The sequence below is a fragment of the Pristiophorus japonicus genome, chromosome 1 (genome assembly GCF_044704955.1).
Source record: "Pristiophorus japonicus isolate sPriJap1 chromosome 1, sPriJap1.hap1, whole genome shotgun sequence".
Lineage (NCBI taxonomy): Eukaryota > Metazoa > Chordata > Chondrichthyes > Pristiophoridae > Pristiophorus > Pristiophorus japonicus.
The window spans coordinates 185,461,753-185,486,978 of NC_091977.1; the positions used below are offsets into that span (position 1 = coordinate 185,461,753).

General features: G+C 44.8%; 1 protein-coding gene across 4 annotated transcripts in view; it reads left to right on the forward strand.

Moving 5' to 3' along the window:
• Positions 1 to 25,226, forward strand: part of LOC139267300 (EGF-like repeat and discoidin I-like domain-containing protein 3) — a 342,920-nt gene that overhangs the window by 148,706 nt on the left and 168,988 nt on the right. For 3 of the 4 annotated variants that reach the window (XM_070885392.1, XM_070885409.1, XM_070885416.1), the window contains exon 3: positions 4,449 to 4,478. The exons of the other annotated variant lie outside the window; for it this stretch is intronic. In XM_070885392.1, the coding sequence (XP_070741493.1) occupies positions 4,449 to 4,478 (30 nt within the window). The remainder of the gene's footprint in view (positions 1 to 4,448; positions 4,479 to 25,226) is intronic. 4 annotated transcript variants of the gene reach the window in all.

Here is a 25,226-nt window from a genome sequence, read left to right on the forward strand (position 1 = left end):
GGCTGAGCTGCAAAATACAAATGAGGTTATTAGAGGAGAAGGGTGTGTTAGGGTCACAAAGTGAGTCCAGCGCTACACACAGTATATGCACGACAAAAGCACTACCGCTATCAAAATCATCACAGACATCACATTTCATGACCTTCAACACATTGTGCATTGCAATGATTCTCATGAGGCCATCATTATTTATAGGACAATTTTAGAAACCATCTATCATATTATTGTTCGGATATGTGGGTGTGGCATCAATTGACTTCAGATCACGCAATGGTGTATACTATACTCACGTGGCATCACTTCAAGGTCTGCAGCTGTCTGTGTGGCTGTCCGGGTGTGCCTCCCCACGAGTGTGAGCACCCGCTCCTCCATCTCAGTGATGTCGCTGGTGACTGGTGGCCCCCCACCCTTTCGCCTCTGCTCGGACCTATTCGTCGAGAGCTTCTTCTGTAAAAGGTAACAGGACGACATGACATGAGATCATTGCATGATATCATTGCTAGGTACTGTCACAGAGACTGATACAACACATAATCGACAGATGTAATCGTGATTATTATGATTATGATCATTACCATTCTTTACCGAAAGACGTGCACCGTGACCATAGGCTTTGAGTACACCTCCCTGCTCTCGCCAGCGTCAGTCTCCACAGCATGCTGTGTTGCCTCCTCCTCTCCCTCCATTATAGGCAGCAAATTCGGGAAAATATCTGGCTGGTAACAGCTAATTATTTTTGGCACAATTTGCTATAAAGCTCGAAACTCTCCCACCTTCCTCCCAAAGTAGCCACACCATACCCACACACGTCTTCACTCCCTCTCAGCTCCCTCTCACTCTGTCTCTTCTGATGCGCATGTCATGATGACCTTTGAGCTCCTGAATCGCGGGAATCGAGCGTTGCCATGCCATTGACAAGGACGGCGACACTTTACGGCAGAAGGTAAGAGAGATTTAATGCTACCGCCCATTTCATATCGCTCGCGGTAATGCCCAATTTTTAAAATGGAGACTAGGGGCTTTGAAAATGGGCGACAAGCCGGCGATCTGAAATCCCATTTTTACCGCCCATGCCGGAAATAACGTCCATTTTTGGGCGATCTGCACAAAAGTGTAAAATCTAGCCCTATGTCCCCTAGTTTAAGTTTTGCCTATGAGTGGAAATATCCTCTCTGCATCCACCTTGCCGAGCCCCCTCATTATTTTATAAGTTTGAATAAGATCACCTTTCATTCTTCTGAACTCCAATGTGTATAGGTCCTTACCTACTCAACCTACCCTCATAAGTCAACCCCCTCATCTATGATTCTATGATTTCCGTATTTGAATGATGAGTTCAGAAATGTTAAAGTTCATGGCTTGTGATACGTTCTTTAAGTAATCAGGAATATGACTGCAGCACAGAAGATTGTTATTGCATAGGAATTCTAAACGCTAAGTAAAATCTCAATTTTTCTATATGTGTAAGGGTCACAACCATACATTTGATTAAATTTGAACCGAGGCTTTGGAATTTCAATTTTAGATATCCAACTTAGAAATGCTTGTTTTAGTACCACTGCCTCTACATTCATTGTAAGGGAAAGGTACAAGTTTGAAGTTATTCTGATGTAACTCTAAGTTGTAGAGATTTCGGGGCCGAAATTGGGCCCCTCCCCAAACAAGGCGCACTTACCGTTTTTAGAATAGATTGCGGTGGAGATTCCGGTGAAATTCAGTACTTGTTTGTTTTCTGGTCGGGGCGGTGTTTGCGCAGCTGAGGGGCAGAAGTGCCCTTACAGTGGATCTACCACCCCGACAGGTCATCAGCGCCGCACTGATGATGTCAGCGCGACATGGACGTGCCACATCGCACTAACATGTCACAACGTCCCTCCCCTTCAGTTAAAGAGGAGAGCCGCTGCAAACTCTGCAAAGTTTTTACTTCGGTCCACTGGGCCACCAGGGAGGGTTTCGGCCAATAGGACGTGCCAGGCTGTCTGTTGGCGGCCCGGTCGAACCCCTGGGCATAATTGTCGGCATGGCAGTCAGCCGACAATAAAAATGAACATGGAGTCGCCGGCAGCGCGACCTCCCCTTTAAGGGTGGATGCGCCTCCCAGCCACAGATAGTTTCCCACTGGGGAAAGCTGCCAGCGGCACCAATCGGCGGCAGCACCGCTTCCGCGGGGCAATTCCGTGCGCAAGTCGGAAAGGGGTTCGCCGCCGGTCGGTAAGGTGTTGTGCATGCCCGACGTGGTGGGAGAACAGGCGGTGCGGTAACCCGTTCCTGTCACTTCTGGCCTGGGAGCAATTTCGGACGGGTTGGCCCATCCATCTGCCCCCGTCGGTAAGGCCTCTCTGCTCCATTCCTACCTCTTCGAGGCGGTAATGGTGCTTATAGAGGGCCAATTTCAGTCCCAACCTTTCATATCATAGAATCATCAAATGATACAGCATAGAAGGAGTCAATTCACCAATCGTGCCTGCTCTTTCTCCATAGCCCTGTAAATTGTTTCCCTTCAAGTATTTATTGTATATTTTTTGGATTTTACTGTTGAATCTGCTTCCACCATCCAATCAGGCAGTGCATTCCAGATCACAACTCGCTGTGTAAAAAAATGTTTCCTCATGTCACCTGGTTCTTTTGTCAACCATCTTAAATCTATGTCCTCTGGTTACCGACCCTTCTCCCACTGGAATCAGTTTCTCCTTATTTACTCTGTCGCTATCAAATCTCCTCTTAACCTTCTCAGCCCTAAGGAGAACAATCCAGCTGCTTCAGTCTCACCACATAACTGAAGTCCCTCATCCCTGATACACTACCATTCTCGTCAATCTCTTCTGCACCCTCTCTAAGGCCTTGACATCCTTCCTAAGGTCAGAATTGAACAAAATACTTTAGCTGAAGCCCAACCTGTGTTTTATAAAGGTTTGGCATAACTTCCTTCCTTTAGTACTCTTTTCCTCTGTTAATAAAACCAAAGATCTCTCATGCTTTTTCAACAACTGTCTCAACTTGCCCTGGCATCTTCAAAGATTTGTGTGCATATATCCCAGGTCTCTCTGTTCCTGCACCCCCTTTAAAATTGTACCATTTAGTTCATATTGCTTTTCCTCATTCTTTCTGCCAAAATGTATCACTTCACATTTCTCACTGTTAAATTTTATCTGCCTCGTATTTGCTATCTGTCTACATCCTCCTGAAGTTTGTTACTATCCTCCTAATTGTTTACTACATTTCTGAGCTGCAAATCATTTGCAAACTTTGAAATGATGCCCTGTATACCCAAGTGCAGGTCAGTAACATATAGCAAGAAAAGCAGTGGTCCAGTACTGACCCCTGGGGAACACCACTGCACACTTTCCTCCAGCCTGAAAAACAGCTGTTCACCGCTACTCTCTGCTTTCTGCCATTTAGCCAATCTTGCATGCAGACACTGCCCCTTTAATCCCATAGGCTTTAATTTTGCTAACAATTTAACATACCGGGCAGAATTCTCAACTTTGGGGCGCAGTAGTGACAGGGCAGGACTTCTGTCCGTATCTCCTACTCCACCCCAGCCATTTCCCTGGATGGGGGTTATTAGTTATGCAGTGTGGGCTCTCAACGGGATTCTCACTGTAAAGAGGAAGCCTGCTACTGAAAGGCTGGAAAATCCCAGAACCTCTGCCAGAACAGCAGTTAAAAAGGAAGAAGAGCTCAGGTGCAGAGTCTCAGCCAGGGCTTTGGTAGGCCTCAGGTGAGAATAGGGTCTACAATGACAGGTGTATGGAATTAAATGCAAGGAGAGGAGGCCTCTAATAAGCTCTCTGTGTATCAGAAACCTTCGGGGCCTTACTGATCCTACCATCACCTGCCACCGGATGATTCCGGAGAGCAGCCATAACTGGGGTGCAGGTGGAAAAAATGGGCTGGGCGGCTGGGCCTCTCTCCCTAAGCATTTATATGTGGCAGGCAAGGAACGAATGGCCAGCAACAAGCCCAGCATAATTAGGGGGATGGCGGTGGACATTACCACCCCATTGCTGCAATCCTGCGCAATTTCAGGCGCACCATCTATAGAATCAAACCTATGTCTATCCCAGTGTCTGCTTCTGAAATTCCTGCAGGCTGGGACCGTTTGAATAGAAATGCTAATAAAGCTCAGGGAAACATTCCTTCATTCTATAAACAGAGTTTGCACGCATATTCTGATAATGGCATCAACTATTTAATGGGTTAAAAGGTTTACACTTGGATTTAAATGTCAGATTATTTTGTATTACCATTGTCATTGAACTTTATTAATTTGACAATTAAAGTAACTTGTATTATTTGTAACAGTGTTTGTTTGAATGTTTTTAGATTGGAAGTAGCCATAGATGATTAAATGTTGCAAATATCCATATGTGAGTACTTTAGCTGATAGCTGTACAGTGTTTTGATATTTTCTAGCCATTTAATGACTCTATATTTAATGCCAACAGCTGCAGATGGAGAGGAGTCGACTACAGCAGGTGGGATATTGCTGTATACTGTGTGCACAGTGGTCATCTCATTTGAATATGCATGCTACCTGTTACCCGACAATCTTGCATGCGTAGTTCTGCTCAAGTGTACTTTAATCCATTTCGACTATAGCAAGTTAAACAGTCCTACTGATTTCATAGGACACTTTTTCTGGGTATTAATGGCCACTGGTGCTAATCTGTTTCTGAACTGTTGTGCATAACCTGTGTTAAGATACATATGATGACACATTGATGTGCATAGCAAGCACATTCTCGGTGCAGTTCCTTTATGGAATGCTCTTACATCAGCCAAACTTCCGATAAATATTATTTTGTTTTTCTTACCCCTGCCCAACTCCCCGCCCCCCCACCCCGCCCCACCCTACACAAATACTTATGCATTTTGGTATGGTTTCCATGTTGTTGTAATTAAATTCCCCTGGTCCTTTTAAGAACCTGCACAGACGTGACTCTTTCAAATTGATCAGACCAATAATTGGTCCTTTGGTTGAGTCCTCCTTAGGGATGCATTTAAGGAATATGGGAGAGAAGCTTCTTCCATACTTAGCTCAGTCAGTAATCCCGTGTTTGTTTGGGCTAGAGTCTAGCTTTGGTGTATTGCCTAGATTCATATCCTTAGCCTTATACAACAACTAGCTAGCATGGGCATAAATGTAGTGGATAGGCTTTAACAAATAGTGGTGTGTGCATGTTAGAAATCAAGCCTGTTTATGTTACTTTTTGGAGCTGTGGATTCAATGGATAGATTTGATGTGTGTGTCCATCTTTCCCTCACTAATTAAGTTAAGTAGATGAGGTGAAACTGTTACAAGTGCACATCCAGTGAAACCTATATAAATAGACACTCGCAAAAAACAAACATGTATTGGCAGACCCAAATAACTAACATTGTAAAAGATATAAGAGACACTCTGAAACCACGGACACTTGTTAATTACGAACTATGGACAGCCTTCAATGCGCCAAACCCTTTTAGAAATTAAAACATAGGACACAGCCCGATGTCACACTTTAAAATATTCAAAGTACAGACTGTATTTGAGTTTGAAGACTGTAATGACCGATGGATTGTTATTAGATTCCTTTTTTAAGGAACGGTAACTTCGATGGTATGAGAATTGTCTAGAATAGACTGGCAAATGATACTTAAAGGATTGACGGTGGATAGGCAATGGCAAACATTTAAAGATCACATGAATGAACTTCAACAATTGTACATCCCTGTCTGGAGTAAAAATAAAACGGGGAAGGTGGCTCAATTGTGGCTAACAAGGGAAATTAAGGATAGTGTTAAATCCAAGGAAGAGGCATATAAATTGGCCAGAAAAAGCAGCAAACCTGAGGACTGGGAGAAATGTAGAATTCAGCAGAGGAGGACAAAGGATTTAATTAGGAGGGGAAAATTAGAGTATGAGAGGAAGCTTGCTGGGAACATTAAAAACTGACTGCAAAAGCTTCTATAGATATGGGAAGAGAAAAAGATTAGTGAAGACAAACGTAGGTCCCTTGCAGTTAGATTCAGGTGAATTTATAATGGGGAACAAAGAAATGGCAGACCAGTTGAACAAATATTTTGGTTCTGTCTTCACGAAGGAAGACAAAATTAACCTTCTGGAAAACTAGGTGACCGAGGGTCGAGTGAAAAGGAGGAACTGAAGGAAATCCTTATTAGGCGGGAAATTGTGTTCGGGAAATTGATGGGATTGAAGGCCGATAAATCCCCGGGGCCTGATAGTCTGCATCCCAGAGTACTTAAGGAAGTGGCCCTAGAAATAGTGGATACATTGGTGATCATTTTCCAACAGTCTATCAATTCTGGATCAGTTGCTATGGACTGGAGGGTAGCTAATATAACACCACTTTTTAAAAAAGGATGGAGAGAGAAAACGGGTAATTATAAACCGGTTACCCTGACATCAGTAGTGGGGAAAATGTTGGAATCAATTATTAAAGATGAAATAGCAGTGCATTTGGAAAACAGTGACAGGATCGGTCCAAGTCAGCATGGATTTATGAAAGAGAAATCATGCTTGACAAATCTTCTGGAATTTTTTGAGGATGTAACTAGTAGAGTGGACAAGGGAGAACCAGTGTATGTAGTGTATTTGGACTTTCAAAAGGCTTTTGACAAGGTCCCACGGAAGAAATTGGTGTGCAAAATTAAAGCACATGGTATTGTGGGTAATGTACTGACGTGGATAGAGAACTGGTTGACAGACAGGAAGCAGAGAATCGGGATAAACGGGTCCTTTTCAGAATGGCAGACAGTGACTAGTGGAGTGCCGCAGGGCTCAGTGCTGGGACCCCAGCTATTTACAATATACATAAATGATTTAGATGAAGGAATTGAGTGTAATATCTCCAAGTTTGCAGATGACACTAAGCTGGGTAGCGGTGTGAGCTGTGAGGAGGACGCTAAGATGCTGCAGGATGACTTGGACAGGTTAGGTGAGTGGGCAAATGCATGGCAGATGCAGTATAATGTGGATAAATGTGAGGTTATCCACTTTGGTGGCAAACACACAAAGGCAGAATATTATCTGAATGGCGGCAGATTCGGAAAAGGGGAGGTGCAACGAGACCTGGATGTCATGGTACATCAGTCATTGAAAGTTGGCATGCAGGTACAGCAGGCGGTGAAGAAGGCAAATGATATGTTGGCCTTCATAGCGAGGGGATTTGAGTATAGGAGCAGGGAGGTCTTACTGCAGTTGTACAGGGCCTTGGTGAGGCCTCACCTGGAATATTGTGTTCAGTTTTAGTCTCCTAATCTGAGGAAGGACGTTCTTGCTATTGAGGGAGTGCAGCGAAGGTTCACCAGACTGATTCCCGGGATGGCAGGACTGACATATGAGGAGAGACTGGATCAACTGGACCTTTATACACTGGAGTTTAGAAGGATGAGAGGGGATCTCATAGAAACATATAAAATTCTAACGGGACTGGACAGGTTAGATGCAGGAAGAATATTCCCAATGTTGGGGAAGTCCAGAACCAGGAGACACAGTCTAAGGATAAGGGGTAAGCCATTTAGGACTGAGATGAGGAGAAACTTCTTCACTCAGAGAGTTGTTAAACTGTGGAATTCCCGACCGCAGAGAGTTGTTGATGCCAGTTTATTGAATATATTCAAGAGGGAGTTAGATATGGCCCTTACGGCTAAAGGGATCAAGGGGTATGAAGAGAAAGTAGGAAAGGGGTACTGAGGTGAATGATCAGCCATGATTTTATTGAATGGTGGTGCAGGCTCGAAGGGCTGAATGGCCTACTCCTGCACCTGTTTTCTATGTTTCTATGTTTCTGTCCCCACAGCCGCTGTCCCTGCTGGTATCCGGGGTTAGAATCCTGCCTCCCCCCCCCCCCCCCCTGCAGCAGCAATGACTATTTTAAAAAATAGATCACCTGCAAATAAAGGATAGCTGATGCCAGTCCCTTAGGTGTCTGCAATTTACAGGTCTCCCTGTACCTTTGGGGAAATGTTGAATATTGCATTGCTAAGGGGATTGCAGCAGAACAATAAGATCATGGAGGAGGTAGCTATTTATTGCTGCTTGCAGACTATTGTAACATCAAGAGACACATTATACTGAGTTTTATTAGAAAGCTATAATTAATTCAGTTGTGGATTATTATATTCTGACAAAGTACCTTGCTTTTTCAGGCCCCATAATTTAATTTCCATGTGTAGCTCATCCTAAAATATCAAATTAAAATTACTGGAAATACAAAGCAGTTCTTTAAGCATCTGAAAAGAGAAAAAGATGGTTAACAGTTTAGATGTACTGGAATTCAAGCAAGCCCTTTTTAGCACTGAACAAAAAAAAATTATAACCAAGGAGAGGTGGAAAACTGCTGGATTATTACAAAGATCGTATCTGTCAGCCAACTACAAAAGGAGCATAAAACAGCTCAGTAAGGATTGAAAACTCATCAAAATGGAGAGAAATTAATTGGAATCTAATGGAGGCAGAACAGAGTAATTGGCCTCTAAACACATCCATGGTAAAACAATCACCCAATCTATGTCCATTTTTCTCAATGTATAGGGCTCTACACTGAGAATAGTGAATACAGTACACTAGATTAGAGGATTATTTGCCAATTACTGTCTCTCAGAAAAAGTATAGCTGGGGCAAGAGACAAATGGGAAGGACAGTCAGAAGTTGGAGTGATGGAAGAATGGACATGGGCATCCTAAATAGAATGGTCCCTTAGAAAAATAGGATAGGGAGGAGAAGTGTTCAGATCATATTGAGGGTGGTGGAAGGTGAAAAATGATCTGATGAATGGAGGGGCTAATGGAATGGGATCCTTTTAAAATAACTTTGTGCTAAAATTTCGACTCTTTGGGGGAGAAATTCAGTCGCGCCTCATTTGGGACGATAACCCAGGCAGAGTGGTAATTTTAGCACCTTGAAAAAGTACCCGCCGCCCCGAAATTCATCAGAATTGGTCGAAGAGCTGACAGGGACACTAAATCAGCCATTGCACTCTACCGGCGGAGCAATAACAAAGGTTTGGAAGGCAAATTTTGCGGACGAATTGCGCATGCGCCAAACTCCGATTCGGATCCCGGGCACGTCTGAGTCTTAAAGGCGCGGCATAGTAATGCATCCATTAAAGTTTTCAAAACCTTTTTTCTCAAGCTGAAGTTTTATTTCTGTCTGCCGCTGCAAACTGGGAGGCTCACGCACCGTGCTGTGTGTAAACATTGCACTGACTGTGACCTCCGAGGGAGACGCTTCCTCATCCCTTTAAATAGCTACCAATTAACGACTCTGCAGATGTACTGGCTGTTTTTCCAGACGTTGTTCTTGGCGGTCGCACCTAATTTACAGACCGGGGTGCAAGTGTTGCACCAGGAATACGTCATGATCGGAATGATTGGCAGCAGCCAGGCGCCAATGGTTTTCGTCACCCGTAAGCCTCGAATTAATTTTCGGTCGGGGGCGCTATACGTTGCGCTCCCGGTCGGTAATCTCCTCTGGCCACTAACTGAGGCGTTAGGCAACCGAAACTCCAGTCCAATTTTGATTCTGAATAAACAGAAAATCCAGCCGATGGACCAAAAATGAATGATGTATAATTCTGAAATCTGGTGGTGTATTAGTCCAGTGCACATTCTTTAAAAGAAATACATCGCCTTCTTGAAAATTTCCATGATAATGATTGAAAAATAAAGAATTAAATCCTACTTGATAAACATTCAGTGACAGCATTTGAAGGCCAATGACTAATTAAAGCACTCCAGGTGTAGAATACTATTAGCACCTGACTTAGCTTTTAAACAAAGTTTTTCCACAAGATACTCAAATTATGGAATTTGAATGATTTCTCAAACACTGCAAAATGGCTGATTGAACAGTTAGTTGTATTGTTTTTGTAAATATATTTTAAATAAGTGAGACATGTAAGTTATTTCAAAACACAAATTGCTATTTTTCATGAAAATGCATACTGTTTAATAGAAAAGAATTGTGAACAGTAATACTCCAGAAAATCCAGCCTTGTGCTGAAAAAATACCTAATCTGTGTATAAAGGGTGGTTTAAATGACCAGTTTAAACTTTTGTTGTGGTTTATTCCATTATGTGCTTATAGTGGGCTAAAATTACAGTATGCACTTCATATGATAAACAATGTTCCTATAGGGTTATGTTGCATAACTGACAAATATTTTGTGTACTTCTAACAGAAAAGTATTTTATCTAGCTTTAAAATTAGCAAAGAAAATGCGAAGATTTGTAGTCAAATTTAAGCTACGGCAACTCACTTATACAGCCCTTTAACATGGAATAAAAGCTCCCAAGGCACTTCACAAAGGTACAATCAGAAAGTAATGGATGTCAAGCCATAGAAGGAGAGTTACTAATAAATCCATTAAAAGAACAGGAAGACTTGCATTTATATAGTGCCGTTCACGACCATCGGACGTCTCAAAAGGCTTCACAGCCAATGAAGTACTTTTGGAGTGCAGTCACTGTTGTAATGTGGGAAACATTTCTTTACTCAGAGAGTGGTTAGAATGTGGAACTCACCACCACAGGAAGTGGTTGAGGCAAATAGCTTAGATGCTTTCAAAAGGAAACTAGACGAGTACATGAGAGAAAGGAAATAGAAAAATATGATGAAAGACTAAGATGAGGTAGATGGTATGGGAGGAGACTTGGGTGAAGTCTCTTCTTCTTAGGCAGTCCCCCGGAGTCGAGGATAACTTGCTTCCACATTAAAATGAGTCCTAAGGTGACTGATGAGTCCGATGCGGAATCTACAGACTCTGTCACAGGTGGGGCAGACGGTGGTTGGAGGGAGGGGTGGGTGGGATGCTTGATCTGTCGTACGCTCCTTCCACTGTCGACGCTTGGCTTCCACTTGCTCCCGATAAAGAGACTCAAAGTGCTCGGCGCCTTCCCGATGCTTCTCCTCCACATTGAGCGGCCTTGGGCCAGGGATTCTCAAGAGTCAGTGGGGATGTTACATTTTTTCAAGGCAGCTTTGAGGGTGTGCTTGAAAGGTTTTCTCTGCCCTCCTGGGACTTGCTTGCCGTGACCGAGCTCGGAGTAGAGCACTTATTTCAGGAGTCTAGTATCAGGCATGCGGACAGTGTGGCCCACCTAGCAGGGCTGATCAAGCGTGGTCAATGCCTCGATGCTGGGGATTTTGCTGTGAGAAAGAACGCTGACATTGGTGCACCTCTCCTGCCAGTGAATTTGCAAGATTTTGCAGAGGCAGCGTTGGTGGTACTTCCCCAGTGCTTTGAAGTGCCTGCTGTACATAATCCATGTCTCTTGAGGCATATAGGAGGGCAGGTATCACTACTGCTCTGTAGACCATGAGCTTGGTGCCAGGTTTGAGATTCTGGTCTTCGAACACTCTTTATTTACCTCAGACGACCGAAGGCTGCACTGGCACACTGAAGATGGTGTTGGACTTCATCATCGATGTCTGTCCTTGATGACAGTAGGCTCCCAAGGTTTGGGAAATGGTCCACATCATCACGGAACTTGATAATCAGGGAGCAGTACTGTGTGGCGGGGGCAGGTTGGTAAAGAACCTTTGTCTTACGGATGTTTGGTGTATAGCTCAGACTCTCATATGCTTCAGTGAAGGTGTCAACGATGGTTTAGAGTTCGACCTCCGAGTGTGCACATACGCAAGCACCGTCTTCATACTGTAATTCAATGACAGAGGTTGGAACAACCTTGGATCTGGACTGGAGGCAATGGAGATTGAACAATTTCCCACTTGTCCGGTAGATTCACTCCACTCCAACGGGGAGCTTGTTAAAGGTGAATTGAAGCATTGCAGCGAGGAAGATTGAGAAGAGCATTGGTGCAGTGACACAGCCTTGCTTGACCCCGGTCTGCACTTGTACTGGGTCTGTGGTGGATCCGTTGGTAAGGATCATGGCTTGCATGTCATTGTGAAGCAGGCGGAGAATGGTGGCAAATTTTTGAGGACAGCTGCATTTGAAGAGGACACTCCATAAACTCTCACGGTTGACAGAGTCGAAGGACTTTGTCAGGTCAAAGAGGTTGATGCTGCTCCCTATATTTTTCTTGGATTTGTCGCACAGTGAAGATCATGTCTATTGCGTATGCAATAACTCAATAGGCTTAGTACTGTGAACTTAATCAGGTGTGACCTGACTACTTTATTAGCTCTCAAAGTGAGGATTAAACACGGAGGCTTTCTTTATATACAAGGGCTGCACGTGTGTGTCTGTGGCCCAATGACCTCCGACGGCCGCTCCCCCTGGTGGCAGGTAAACTCAGGCATACATACATTACATCATTTCCACCCCCCCAAGATCTTGGTATCAGTCCTATTTACAAATTGAGACAGTCCGGGGCTTTCCGCTCCCTAGTTGATCGTCTCAGTTCAATTCCAGATCTGGGTGAGCTCTCCGAGTCATTCATGACTTGAGGCTGGGTAGCTGATCTAATGGGAGTGGCAGTGTCCATGTCGGGGATTGAAGGTCCAGATTCATTGACAACAGCAGGATCTTCTGATGGCTGAGTATGAATCGGTTGGTCATTGATGGTGTCTTCTTCAAGCTGTTCCGGTTCGTCTGTGTGCCGCAATTTCATCTGATCAATGTGCCTCCTGCATGTTTTCCCATTAGTGAGCCTGACAATAAGCACCCTGTTACCCTCCTTGGCCGTAACAGTGCCAGTGACCCACTTGGGGCCTTGACCATAATTTAGCACATACACAGGATCATTAATAGAGATGTCGCATGACACAGCAGTGCGATCATGATACCACTGCTGATGTTGACGTCTGTTTTCAACGTGATCGTTAAGATCAGGGTGGACAAACAAGAGCCTGGTCTTGAGACCTCTCTTCATCAACAGTTCAGCAGGGTAGACCCCTGTAAGCGTGTGGGGTCTCGTCTTGTAACTAAGCATGTCAAGCGAGTCTGCAAAGAACCATGAGTTACGCGTTTCAGGCTCTGTTTGATGGTTTGGACGACCCGCTCCGCTTGACCATTGGACGCAGGTTTGAATGGTGCTGACTTCACGTGCTTGATACCATTGAGTCTCATAAACTCTTGAAACTCTAAACTCGTGAAGCATGATCCGTTGTCGCTCAAAACAATGTCGGGCAGACCATGAGTGGCGAACATGGCACGAAGGCTCTCAATGGTGGCTGTGGATGTGCTGGATGACATAATTACACATTCTATCCATTTGGAATACGCATCCACTACCACCAAAACATTTTGCCCAGGAAAGGACCCGCATAGTCGATGTGGATCCTCGACCATGGTTTGGATGGCCACGACCGCAGACTTAGCGGAGATTCCACTGGTGCATTGCTTAACTGCATGCACGTGTTGCACTGATGCATACATGACTCCAAATCAGAGTCAATGCCAGGCCACCAAAGGTGAGACCTGGCAGTGGCCTTCATCATCACAATACCGGGATGGTACTATGTAAATCCCGTACAAATCTCTCCCTGCCTTTTTTGGGCATAACAACACGATTACCTCATAAGCAAACAATCAGATTGAATGGATAGTTCGTCTTTGCAACGGTTGTAAGGTTTGGTCTCATCACACACTTTTGGGAATGGACGACCAATCACCACTAAGGACACAACGTTTTACAACCGATAAGATCGGATCCTGGCTGGTCCAGGTCCTAACTTGTTGAGCAGTGACAGGCGACCCTTCACTCTCAAAGGCATCCATGACCAACAATAGGTCTGCAGGCTGTGGTGTTTCCACTTCCGGCGTGGGCAACAGTAAACTGCTCAATGCATCGGCACAATTCTTGGTGCCAGGTCTATGGCGAATGACATAATCATAGGCAGATAATGACAGCGCCCACCTTGGGATGCAGGACGACAAGTTGGTATTGATACCTCTATGCTCTGAAAACAAAGATATGAGCAGTTTGTGATCAGTTTCAAGCTCGAAACGAAGCCCAAACAGATACTGGTGCATCTTTTTAACCCCATATATGCAGGCTAAAGCTTCTTTCTCTACCATGCCATAGGCTCTTTCTGCTTTAGACATGCTTCTCAACGCATATGCAACAGGTTGTAGTTTGCCCGACTCATTGGATTGTTGGAGCACGCAACGAACCCCATGTGATGAAGCGTCACAAGCAAATACTAAATGCTTGCACGGATCGTAATGTACCAGCAATTTGTTGGAATAAAGCAGATTTCTAGCCTTCTCGAAGACCCTGTCTTAAGATACACCCCAAACCCAGTTGTCGCCTTTTCTGAGCAGCATGTGCAGTGGCTCCAATAATTTGCTCAATTTAGGTAAGAAATTACCGAAGTTGTTGAGAAGTCCAAGGAACGAACACAGCTCTATCACATTCTGGGGTCTAGGTGCATTTTTGATGGCCTCTGTTTTCGAGTCCGTAGGCCTGATGCCGTGTGCAGCAATCTTCCTTCCCAGAAATTCGACTTCCAGTGCCATAAAGACGCACTTTGAATGTTTCAGCCTGAGCCCCACTTTGTCCAGATGACGCAGAACCTCTTCCAAGTTGTGCAGGTGTTCGGCAGTGTCCCGACCTGTGACCAGAATGTCGTCTTGGAACACCACGGTTCTAGGAACAGACTTCGATAAACTCTCCATGTTTCTTTGAAATATGGCTGCAGCCGAGGGAATTCCGAAAGGACACCTGTTGTAAATGAACAGCCCTTTATGCGTATTGATGCACATAAGTTTCTTCGACGATTCGACAAGCTCCTATGTCATATAGGACGACGTCAGATCCAATTTGGCAAACGAATTTCCCCCGGCTAGCGTTGCAAACAGGTTATCAGCCTTTGGTAATGAGTACTGATCCTGTTTTGAAACACGGTTGATCGTAACCTTGTAGTCTCCACAAATCCTGACAGTGCCATCACTCTTCAGCACAGGAACAATGGGACTGGCCCATTCGTTAAATTCGACCGGTGAAATGACCCCTTCACGTTGGAGTCTGTCCAGTTCGATTCTGACCTTCTTCCTCATCATGTACGGGACTGCCCGAGCTTTGTGATGGTCGGGTCTTGCATCTGAGTCCAGGTGGATCTGCACTTTGGCTCCCGTGAAGTTGCCAATGGCCAGTTCAAACAGCGAGGAAAATTTGTTCAGCACTTGAGCACATGAAGCGTCATCCACCGATGACAAAGCTTTAATATCGTTCCAGTTCCACTTTATTTTTTCGAGCCAACTCCTGCCGAACGGCGTTGGACCATTGCCTGGAACGATCCACAGCGATAGATCATGAACCGCCCCATCGTACGACACCTTGACTGCTGCACTGCCAATCACTGGTATGAGCTCTTTGGTGTCGGTACGCAATTTTGCATTTACTGGACTCAGCTTGGGTTTCACGGCCTTGGTGTGCCATAGCTTTTCGAAAGTCCTCTGGCTCATAATTGACTGACCCGTGTCTAATTTCATAGATAACTGGCACGCTGTTCAATTTTACTTCAATCATTATCGGTTGGCTCTTTGTCAAGAACGAATGTACACTGTACACTTCCTCCTCGGGTATCTCGGGTTGCATTGCCGGATCCGCTCCAGATCGGTCGTCATCATCCACGTGGTGTGTCGCAGCACGTTTGCTGAGCTGCGGACACATCTGCTGAAGGTGCCCCATTTTCGCACAGCCTCTACAAATATACTGTCTGAAATGGCACTGATGAGGCCAATGATTGCTCCACAACGCCAACAGGGTGAAATCGGATTCGTGCCCAATTGCGGACTTCGAGCAGCTACAGGTTTCGCAAACACAGTCGGGTTGGCCCTGCCAGGTGCAGCTCTGCCAACCGATGACACAATCTGGTGCACAGTACTTGCCGTGGAGTTCCGACTCTGCGAGGATATCTGTTTTGTACTATCGACCATGGTCCGGGCGATCATGATGGCCCTGCTCAAATCCAGCGTCTCTGCAGCCAGCAGCTTCTGCAGGATCATCTCGTGGTTTATGCCTATTACAGAGACGTCGCGCAGCATGTCTTCCAACGCGGTTCCAAACTTACACGACCCAGCGAGACGTCTCAGGTTGGCAGTAAATTCTGCCACGTCCTGGCCCTCAACGAACATGCTTGTAAAAGCGATATCTCGAGATAATGATGTCTTCTTTAGGTTTGAGATAGTCCCGGATCAGAGCACACAATTCCTCATAGGTCTTTTCCGTTGGACGTGCAGGTGAGAGCAGATTCTTTATGAGGCCATAGACTTTTGGACCACAAACCTTGAGGAAAATTGCCCTGCGCCTAACTGCGTAGTGTCTTCATCCATCTTGTTGGCCACGAAGTGCTGGTCGAGGCAATCTGTAAAATCCTCCCAGTCTTCTCCCTCGACGAATCGCTCCAGGATTCCAACGTGCTAATTTTTTTTGTGTGTGAAGGTTCGTATTGTGCCTCGTCGCCAAATGTTGCGTATGCAATAACTCAATAGGCTTAGTACCGTGAACTCAATCAGGTGCGACCTGACTACTTTATTAGCTCTCAAAGTGAGGATTAAACACAGAGGCTTTCTTTATATACAAGGGCTGCACGTGAGTATCTGTGACCCAATGACCTCCGACGGTTGCTCCCCCTGGTGGCAGGTAAACCCAGGCATACATACATTACAATGTCCATCGTGGCCCTTAGTGGGCGGAATCCGCATTGCAACTCTGGGAGGTGCTCTTCAGCCACTGGGAGGAGGCAGTTGAGGAAGATTCGTGCGATAACTTTCCCTGCGGCAGACAGCGGGGAAACTCCTCTGTAATTACGGCAATTGGACTTGTCACCTTTCTTGGAGATGGTCACAATTACGGCATCTCTGAAATCCCCTGGCATGCTCTCCCCCTTCCAGATAAGAGCGATGAGGTCATGGATTTGCACCAAGAGTACTCCTCCGCCATGCTTTAGTACTTTGGTGGGGATTTGGTCTGCTCCTGAGACCTTGTTGTTTGCCAGTTGTCTGATGGCCATTTCAACCTCATGCCGGGCTGGGATTGTGCCGAGGTGATGGCGGGCAGCATGCTGTGGGGTGGAGTCAAGGACACTCACGTCAAAGACAGAGTCTTGGTTAAGGAGATCTTCGAAGTGCTCATTCCAGCAGGCACTGACTGCCACTCTGTCCTTGATGAGCACCTCTCCGTTCTTAGCTCTCAGTGGAATAGGACCTTGGGTGCTTGAGCCTTGGGTGTTCTTGACTGCGCTAAAAAATCCACGCGCGTCATGATTGTCGGCTAGTTGCTGGATCTCCTGCGCTTTTTCCACCCACCATCTGTTCTTTAGGTCACAAGTTTTTTGTTGGCCTTCAGTTGTCTGTAGTTCTGCTTTCTTTCATTCGAGTTATGGTGTTGTTTCCAATTCAAGAATACCGAGCATTTGCTCTTCATTAGCTCCTGGATCTCCTGGTCATTCTCATCGAACCAATCTTGATGTTTTCTGGTTGAGTGACCGAGCGTCTCTTCGCAGGTGCTAATTCTGGTGGACTTGAGGGCAGACCAGGCGCTATGGACACTCTGCGGCTACGGTTCATTGGAAGTTGACAGGTTGGATGTGAGGCGTTGGCTGAATAGGGCTTTCCTGGCAGGGTCTTTGAGTGCTTCAGCGTTGATTTTTCTGCAGCAGAAATTCTGTAATCATATCTTGCGCCAGCACAGACTAGTTGGGCTGAATGACCTGTTTCTGCGCTGTATATTCTATGTAATGAGATGGATTTTAAGGAGGATCTTAAGTGAGGAGAAGGAATTGGAGAGGTTTCGGGATGGAATTCCAAAGTGGGGACCTAAATGAATGGAGGCCAGTCGCGAATAGTGGGGGTGGGGGGTGGGGGGTGTTGGCCGGGGGTGGGGGGTGGGGGGTGTTGGCCGGGGGTGGGGGGTGGGGGGTGTTGGCCGGGGGTGGGGGGTGGGGGGTGTTGGCCGGGGGTGGGGGGTGCAGTGCCGGAGGAATGAACATTTCTAAATGAGCTCTATGGCTGGAGGAGGTTACAGAGATAGAGTGGAGCTCGAGCCCACGATCTTTTGACTTTGAGGCGAATGTCCCAGTACTGGCCAAGACTGACACCTGATAAATAATGTAACATTATTCTCGTTAGTCTTTTAGATACTAATGAAACAATTTTTGTATCAAAGTCGCTTCAAGTGTTCACTTTGCACAGTAGTTTTCTTTGTAAACACATACTGCTCAACTTTGTCCAAACCAAGACATTAATCTTGAATTTTGAATATGAACATAATTTATCTCTGGTTTAGATCTTGAGGGATAAGCCACCAGTTGACTGTCTTGTGTGAGCCATGCTACAAATCCTCTCTCCAATGTATTGCACTGTAGAAGTGCCTCCTTATTAATGTCAAAGTACTTAAGTGGCAGTGATCCTGGCATCATCCATATATTTCTAATGGTAGCTGTCCATGTAATATCATCTTCATCCTTCAGTAGATCATGGAGAGGAGCTAGTTAGCTCTTAGAACTGTGAAAAAACTGATGCAGATGATTAGAATGACATACAATGTACAGCACAGAAACAGGCCATTCAGCCCAATAGATCCATGCCGGTGTTTGTGCTGCACACAGGCCTCTGCCCACTCCTCTTCATCTAACCTTATCCACATAACTTTCTATTCCTTTCTCCCCATGTGTTTATCGAGCTTCCCCTTAAATGCATCTCTGCTAGTTGTCTCAATTACTCCCTGTGGTAGTTTGTTCCACATTATAACCACTCTGGGTAAAGCAGTTTCTCCTGAGTTCCCTATTGGATTTATTAGTGACTATATTATATTTATGGCCCCTTGCTTAAATCCTCCCAAAAAGTGGAAACATCTTCTCTAAGTCTACCCAATCAGTCACCTTCAGCCTTCTATTTTCTAGAGAAAAGAGCCCCAGCCTGTTCAATTTTTCCTGATAGGTATAACCTCTCAATTCTGATATCACCCTTGTAAATCTTTTTTGCACCTTCTCCAGTGCCTCTATATTCTTTTTAAAATATGAAGACCAGAACTGTGCACAGTACTCCACGTGTGGTCTAATCAAGGTTCAATACAAGTTTAATACAACTTCTCTGCTTTTCAATTCTGTCCCTCTAGAAATAACCCCCAATGCTTGGGTTTCTTTTTTATGGCCTTATTGACTGCTGCTTTTAGTGATTTGTGCCCATGTACCCTCAGATCCCTTTGCCCCTCTACCCCATTTAAACACTTATTTTCCACGTAACATATGGTCTCCTTACTCTTTCTACCAAAATACATCACCTCATATTTATCTATATTGAAATGCATTTGCTAATTACACATCCATTCTGCTTCAAAGTTTATTAATGTCCCTGCTCACCTGTATTTTGTCACAGTCCTCCTCAGTATTAACTATATCTCCCAATTTGGTGTCATTCGCAAATTTTGAAATTGTACTTCCAATTCCCGAGTCCAAATTGTTAATGTAATGGTGAACAATAGTGGTCCCAGGTCTGATCCTCTGGATACCTTATTTTGTCAGTAGGAGAATTAATTTGCATCTTTTCAAGCTTATCTGAATCTAGTCTCATTCCATCATCAGAGAACTTACGGTGTAAAATATTTCACTTCTCTTTCCTTAAACTTCATTTTATCCTTGACAAATTTGGTACTGTACTATTCGCATCATTTCAGCAGGGCTTTCAGTTCCTGATCATGCCCCTGTTCACCTGTACTGTCGAGTAAAATATCATCTGCCATGACAGTGGCTCCTTCCCAAAGTTCAAGGTTCTTATGATGCTTTTTCTGAAATTCCTCATGAGCTTGACATATTCCAGAAGACATGGGCCACCATCTATATCTTTCAAAATAGAAAAGACTAAAGGACTTCAAAAGGACTTTACACTAATTGGGTTTTGCAGTGAAACCCGGCAGCTAATGTAAGGCGAAGACTGCTGGATCCAGGTGGTAAGTGCCTTTACAACTTACCTCCTAGATGCAGCGTAACTGCCGAACCCTCCGATCCTCCCCACTAGACCTTCTCTGGCCCTCCCCGCGCTGCTCCTTTAGCCCCGATCCCTTCAGACCCTTCACCAACCTCAGTTGCTCCTCCAGCACACCCCATGATCCTCTTCGGACTGGTTTCACTGAGCGGGAAGAAGAGTCGTTGGACAGAACCGAGTCTCACAGCTGACTGTCCTTATCTTACTCTCCAACTCCCGGCCTGTCAGTCAGCGCTCAGTCTCCCAGGAAATGTGCTGTTCCCAATTCCCATCGGTTCTAGGCTTTTAAAACAGGGTAAATTGAAAGCTGATCCTAACTCCACATGTCGGGTTCCTGATGTGATCGGAGCTGGATATGAAGGATTCCAAAAGGTACTAAATAACTATTTCTCTTCGATTCTCTTCCCATCCTTTTCGCGGGTTTCCTGATCACCTTAGAACTCTCCTGTCCCCAACCATGCACCCCGTCCCTTCCCCATTAAAATTTAGCCTATTAATTAAGTTTCACTCAAATAAAATAACTGTTTTGATGCCAAAGTCAAAAATAAAAGTTTATTATTAAAGTTTAATTTTTGAACCTTTCAAAGATATAATGATGAATATAGCTTTTAGATTTCCGATCTTAGATTGGCCCTAATTTTGTGTGTACTTTCATGTGGGGTTTTATTCGAGAGAATAAATTCTTAATCGTAAATAAAAAGGCATAAATATAAGTATGGTGGCTGATTGAGTTGAGTCAAATCTAGCACTGTGGAAGAGAGTTTTCAGTCTTTCTTTATTTGTCCTCATTGACCAGTCTTTACATGCATATAGTCTTACCTGTCATCTTTAAGGAGATAAATTAGTGCCTGTATAAAAGACTCTCAATTCAGCAATATCCTCTGGTGTATTTTTTCTCTCATTTCACTGGCAGCTGTCCTGATTGTAGTTTCAGTGCAATTCATATCCTGATTTTGATTGTTTATTATAGCTTTTGCTAATCACTCTTTACTATCAGGCTTTGAAGCTTTTTTTCCAGACTCAGGTTGATTTTCACAAGATTTCTCTTTTCTTTCCATTCCTTAGCCATCAACTCCATCCCGCTCCCTGGCAACTGTCCCATGCTGAACTAAACTGTTCATAACCTTGGTGTCGTATTATGCCCAGAAATAAGCTTCCGACCTCATTTCCATGCCATTACTAAGACCGCCTACTTCCATCTCCATTACTTTGCCGACTCCGCACCTATCTCAACTCATCTGCTGCTGAAACCTTCACCCATATCTTTGTTACCTCTAGACTTGACCGCTGCAATTTCACTGACTGAGGCGAGTCCGGGGCGGCTGAGGTCTGGAGCAAGGTCCCAGAATGCACCTGGCCACAGCCCACTCTCTCCAAGTGATTTTACGATGACTGGGTTTGCTAAGTCCACCCAGCGAGGTTCCCGGCCAATGAAAAGGAAGCGGGTCTGATGATGGCATTTGATGATGTGTCATCAGCCAGTTTCCTGAAAGGGGCCATGTCCACATTGATTTTGACAGTTGTACGATCAATGTTCTACGGCATTGAGCTGCTGCAAACACTGACAAGTACTGCACAAAGGTGCACGGATGCACTCAGGCTCTCTTATGAGTCCGTCCATATGCTTATGGAGTGAGTCACACCATGCAAGGAGATTCTCTTCTCTTCCCATGGGTGGAAGAGACCTCCCCAGGACACCAACGCAGCCTGGTTTCACATTGCACAGGAGGGCACAAGCAGGGATGTTGTCAGGTGAACCTGGCATCGGTGGCGCAAACCTTTCAATAATCTCAGTAGATCACGAAACATTACTGCAATGCCATAGTCAACCTCATCCTGCAGTGCCACTCATCACATCCCCATCATTCTGCTTTCCCTACCCTACTCCTGCACATACTTACTCACACCAACTTACCTTGCACCTCCACCCATTCCTCTCTATCTACATTATCACTTCTCCATCTCACTAGCCACCCCTCACACTTGTCCAACCATACCAACTAACAAGACACAAGGGGAGGCACTTGAGTCATTTAGCCAATGTTCGTGTAAAGTTTCTGGTAATGTGTTGTCAACCATTGAAATCTTTATTTTCAAGACGTCGCGTTCTTGGACAGATTTGTGGGCACCTTTGGAAATGGCTTAGTGACTTGTAGTGAATGGTGAGATATAATGGTATCCCCCGCAATGGTGATAAGTGTGAAAGGAATGGCTTGGGCATTGTAGGGATGCTTTATGGAACTGGTGTGGTGTGGTGCCAACCTGGAGGCTCATGTGGCAGCCAGGATGTACAGCATCAAGTGAAGTAAAGCTGGCCATGGTGAGACCATCCTTGGCATTCCGGGCAGCAATATGGTCGGGTGCTGATGCCCTGTGTCCTGTGCACCATTAGCTAAATTGCAGAGAAGCTTGGTGTTGTTGTTGATGCTGCTGGTATGTCTGGTGCTGCTGGTGTTGGGGCTGATCGTGGTGGGACTCTGAGGACCAAGGTGAGATTTTTTCAAGGGCACCGATGCTGATGGAATAGATGACAGGTGAGGTTGAGATGACAGGAGTGATCTGGCAATGGTGAGAGAGGTTGTTCCAAGGAGATGACAGTGGATAGAAAGTTTACTCCAACCAGCCTAAAGCTCAAATGTGTTTTCTAAATCCTGAAGGCTCCAGCTTCTAAGATTTGAAAGTGAACAGCTGTGAAATGGTAGCTTTTATACCACGTTTGCTGCTGTCAACTATCCAGAAATATGTAGACTGATGGAACACCCGACCTACTTACCTGACGTGATCCCGAGTGTCGGGAATTTTGTGAAAAAGCTGGAAAAAGGGTAAGTGCAAGGCAAAATTATGTTTAATTGGCTTTTATCTACCTCTTAATGATCTAATTTGCCTGCCCCGCTGCTTGGTGTCATGTCTGTTAAGCGCTGACAGACCCGACACATAGGAGAGTAGCATGGAGGCGGGTTAACAGCAGGCTCCCAACCCACTGTCAATCATTTCTATTTTGATACCTGACCCGCCTCTGATCCCGCCAGTAAAATTCCAGCCGACTATTCCGAAGCTCTCCTGATCAGACTCCCATCTTCATCCTTCATAAATTTAAGCTCATCCAAAACTCTGCTGCATGTATACTAACTCGCGGTAAGTCCTGTTCACCCATCTTCATCTTCTTCTTCTTAGGCAGTCCCTCGGAGTCGAGGTTGACTTGCTTCCACACTAAAAATGAGTTCAATGCAGGACCTACAGTCTCAGTCACAGGTGGGGCAGACGGTGGTTGAAGGATCAGGTGGGTGGGGTGTTTGGGTTGCCGTGCGTTCCTTCCGCTGTCTATGCTTGGCTTCCACTTGCTCCCAGCGAAGAGACTCGAGGTGTTCGGCGCCTTCCCGGATGCTTTTCTTCCGCTTTGAGCAGCCTTGGGCCAGGGATTCCCAGGTGTCGGTGGGGATGTTGCACTTTTTCAAGGAGGCTTTGAGGGTGTCCTTGAAGTGTTTCCTCTGCCCACCTGGAGCTCGCTTGTTGTGCAGGAGTTCCAAGTAGAACACTTGTTTTGGGAGTCTCGTATCGGGCATGCGAACGATGTGGAGTTGACCGAGTGTGGTCGATGCTGTGGATGTTGGCCTAATCGAGAACGCTGATGTTGGTGCGTCTATCTTGCCAATGGATTTGCAGGATCTTGCGGAAGCAGTGTGGTGGTACTTCTCCAGTGTTTTGAGCATTCCTGTGCTCGCTGATCTACATTGGCTCCCGGTTGAGCAATGCCTCGATTTAAAAATTCTCATCCTTGATTTCAAATCCTTCCATGGCCTCACCCCTCCCTATCTTTGTAATCGTCACCAGTCCTCCAAGATCTTTACCCTCTTGTGCATCCCCGATTTTAATCGCTCCACCACTGGCAGCCGTGTCTTCAGCTGTCGAGGACCCAAGCTCTACAATTCTCTGCCTAAACCTCTCCGCCTCTCTACCTCCCTTTCCTCTTTGAAGACAATCCTTAAAACCAACCTCTTTCTGCCCTAATACCTTCTTATGTAGCTTGGTATCAAATTTTATTTGATAACCATCCTGTGAAGCGCCTTGGGATGTTTTACTATGTTGAAGGCGCGATATAAATACAAACTGTTATTGTTCCTTCAGCCTGTTTTCAAGCTTTGTTTGATTGACACTCTGTACCAGTCAAGACTGGGTGCCTGGATTTAGCATTTGCACTGAATGTTATGGATCCTTCCAAATGACTTTCATTTGTGCTGTCTTCTAATGTCGCACAACATCCAGAGATATGAAGTATGTCCCAAATGCAGCAAAAAGGCTCAGCACAACAGTCTTGATTTGTTGGAAGCTGTTCTAGAACAGAAGTAGATCCATTCTTGAGTTTCCACTACTTGTACTGAGGCCTTATAATTTGATTGTTGAAGACATTTTTTATAGCTTCACATTAGGCAAGAATCGCTCACAGAATGACCCATGCATGATGAAATAGCCAGGTGTTGCCCTGTGCTGACTCACAGGCTCAGAATGAACATCTACAGTTCATGCTACCGATTCCATTGTTATGCAAATAAAACATGCTCAACCTCCAAATACAGCAGCTGGGTCAAAGTTAGCTAATATTGATACTGAGCCCTTGACTGAAATGTCTAGTTCGTTAATGGATCATGAGGATTGATGGGAAATAATCACTCTGAGAGTGTGGTGCAAAATGGATGACAATGAGTATGAAAATGGCTGATTCTGTTTGTATATGGGCATTGAAGAATGAGGAAGATTATAGGTAATCGAACATTTCTAACCTTACTGAATTAACTGAAACAAGTTGGCCAAGTCATAGATATTCAGAGTTCAGGCAACATCTGTTTAGCAGGTGTTTGTAGAGATTCAAAACTTCTTTTTAAAGTTTTGTGGTACTGTATTAGAATGATTGAACTAGACTTACAGTATTTAATGTTTTGACGATATCTGCAATGTCTCCAATGATTTTATTCAGATGATACTGCCTAGACATTTTTTGTTCTATTTTGATTTGTTAATTTCCACTACTGTCAGTTCAGCTCAATATATGCACTAAATCACACTGAATTACTGTTTGTCCTGTTCTGTTTTTTAACATCTTATCCACCAAGCTCTTTACACACAGATATTATTCCCTCCTAGCTGTAAAGTTTTAAAATACTGAAGGTAAATACAATAGTCCTGAATAATTAGGTTTCCTTTTTGGCTAACAGTTGAATTTAATCATTTTATCAGAATATAATTTATGCCATCCTCAAGGATCTAGGCCCCAATTTTGCCCAGCACAGGGCGTCCTTTTTTCGGTGCAGTGATTTTTTTGGTGCTGAA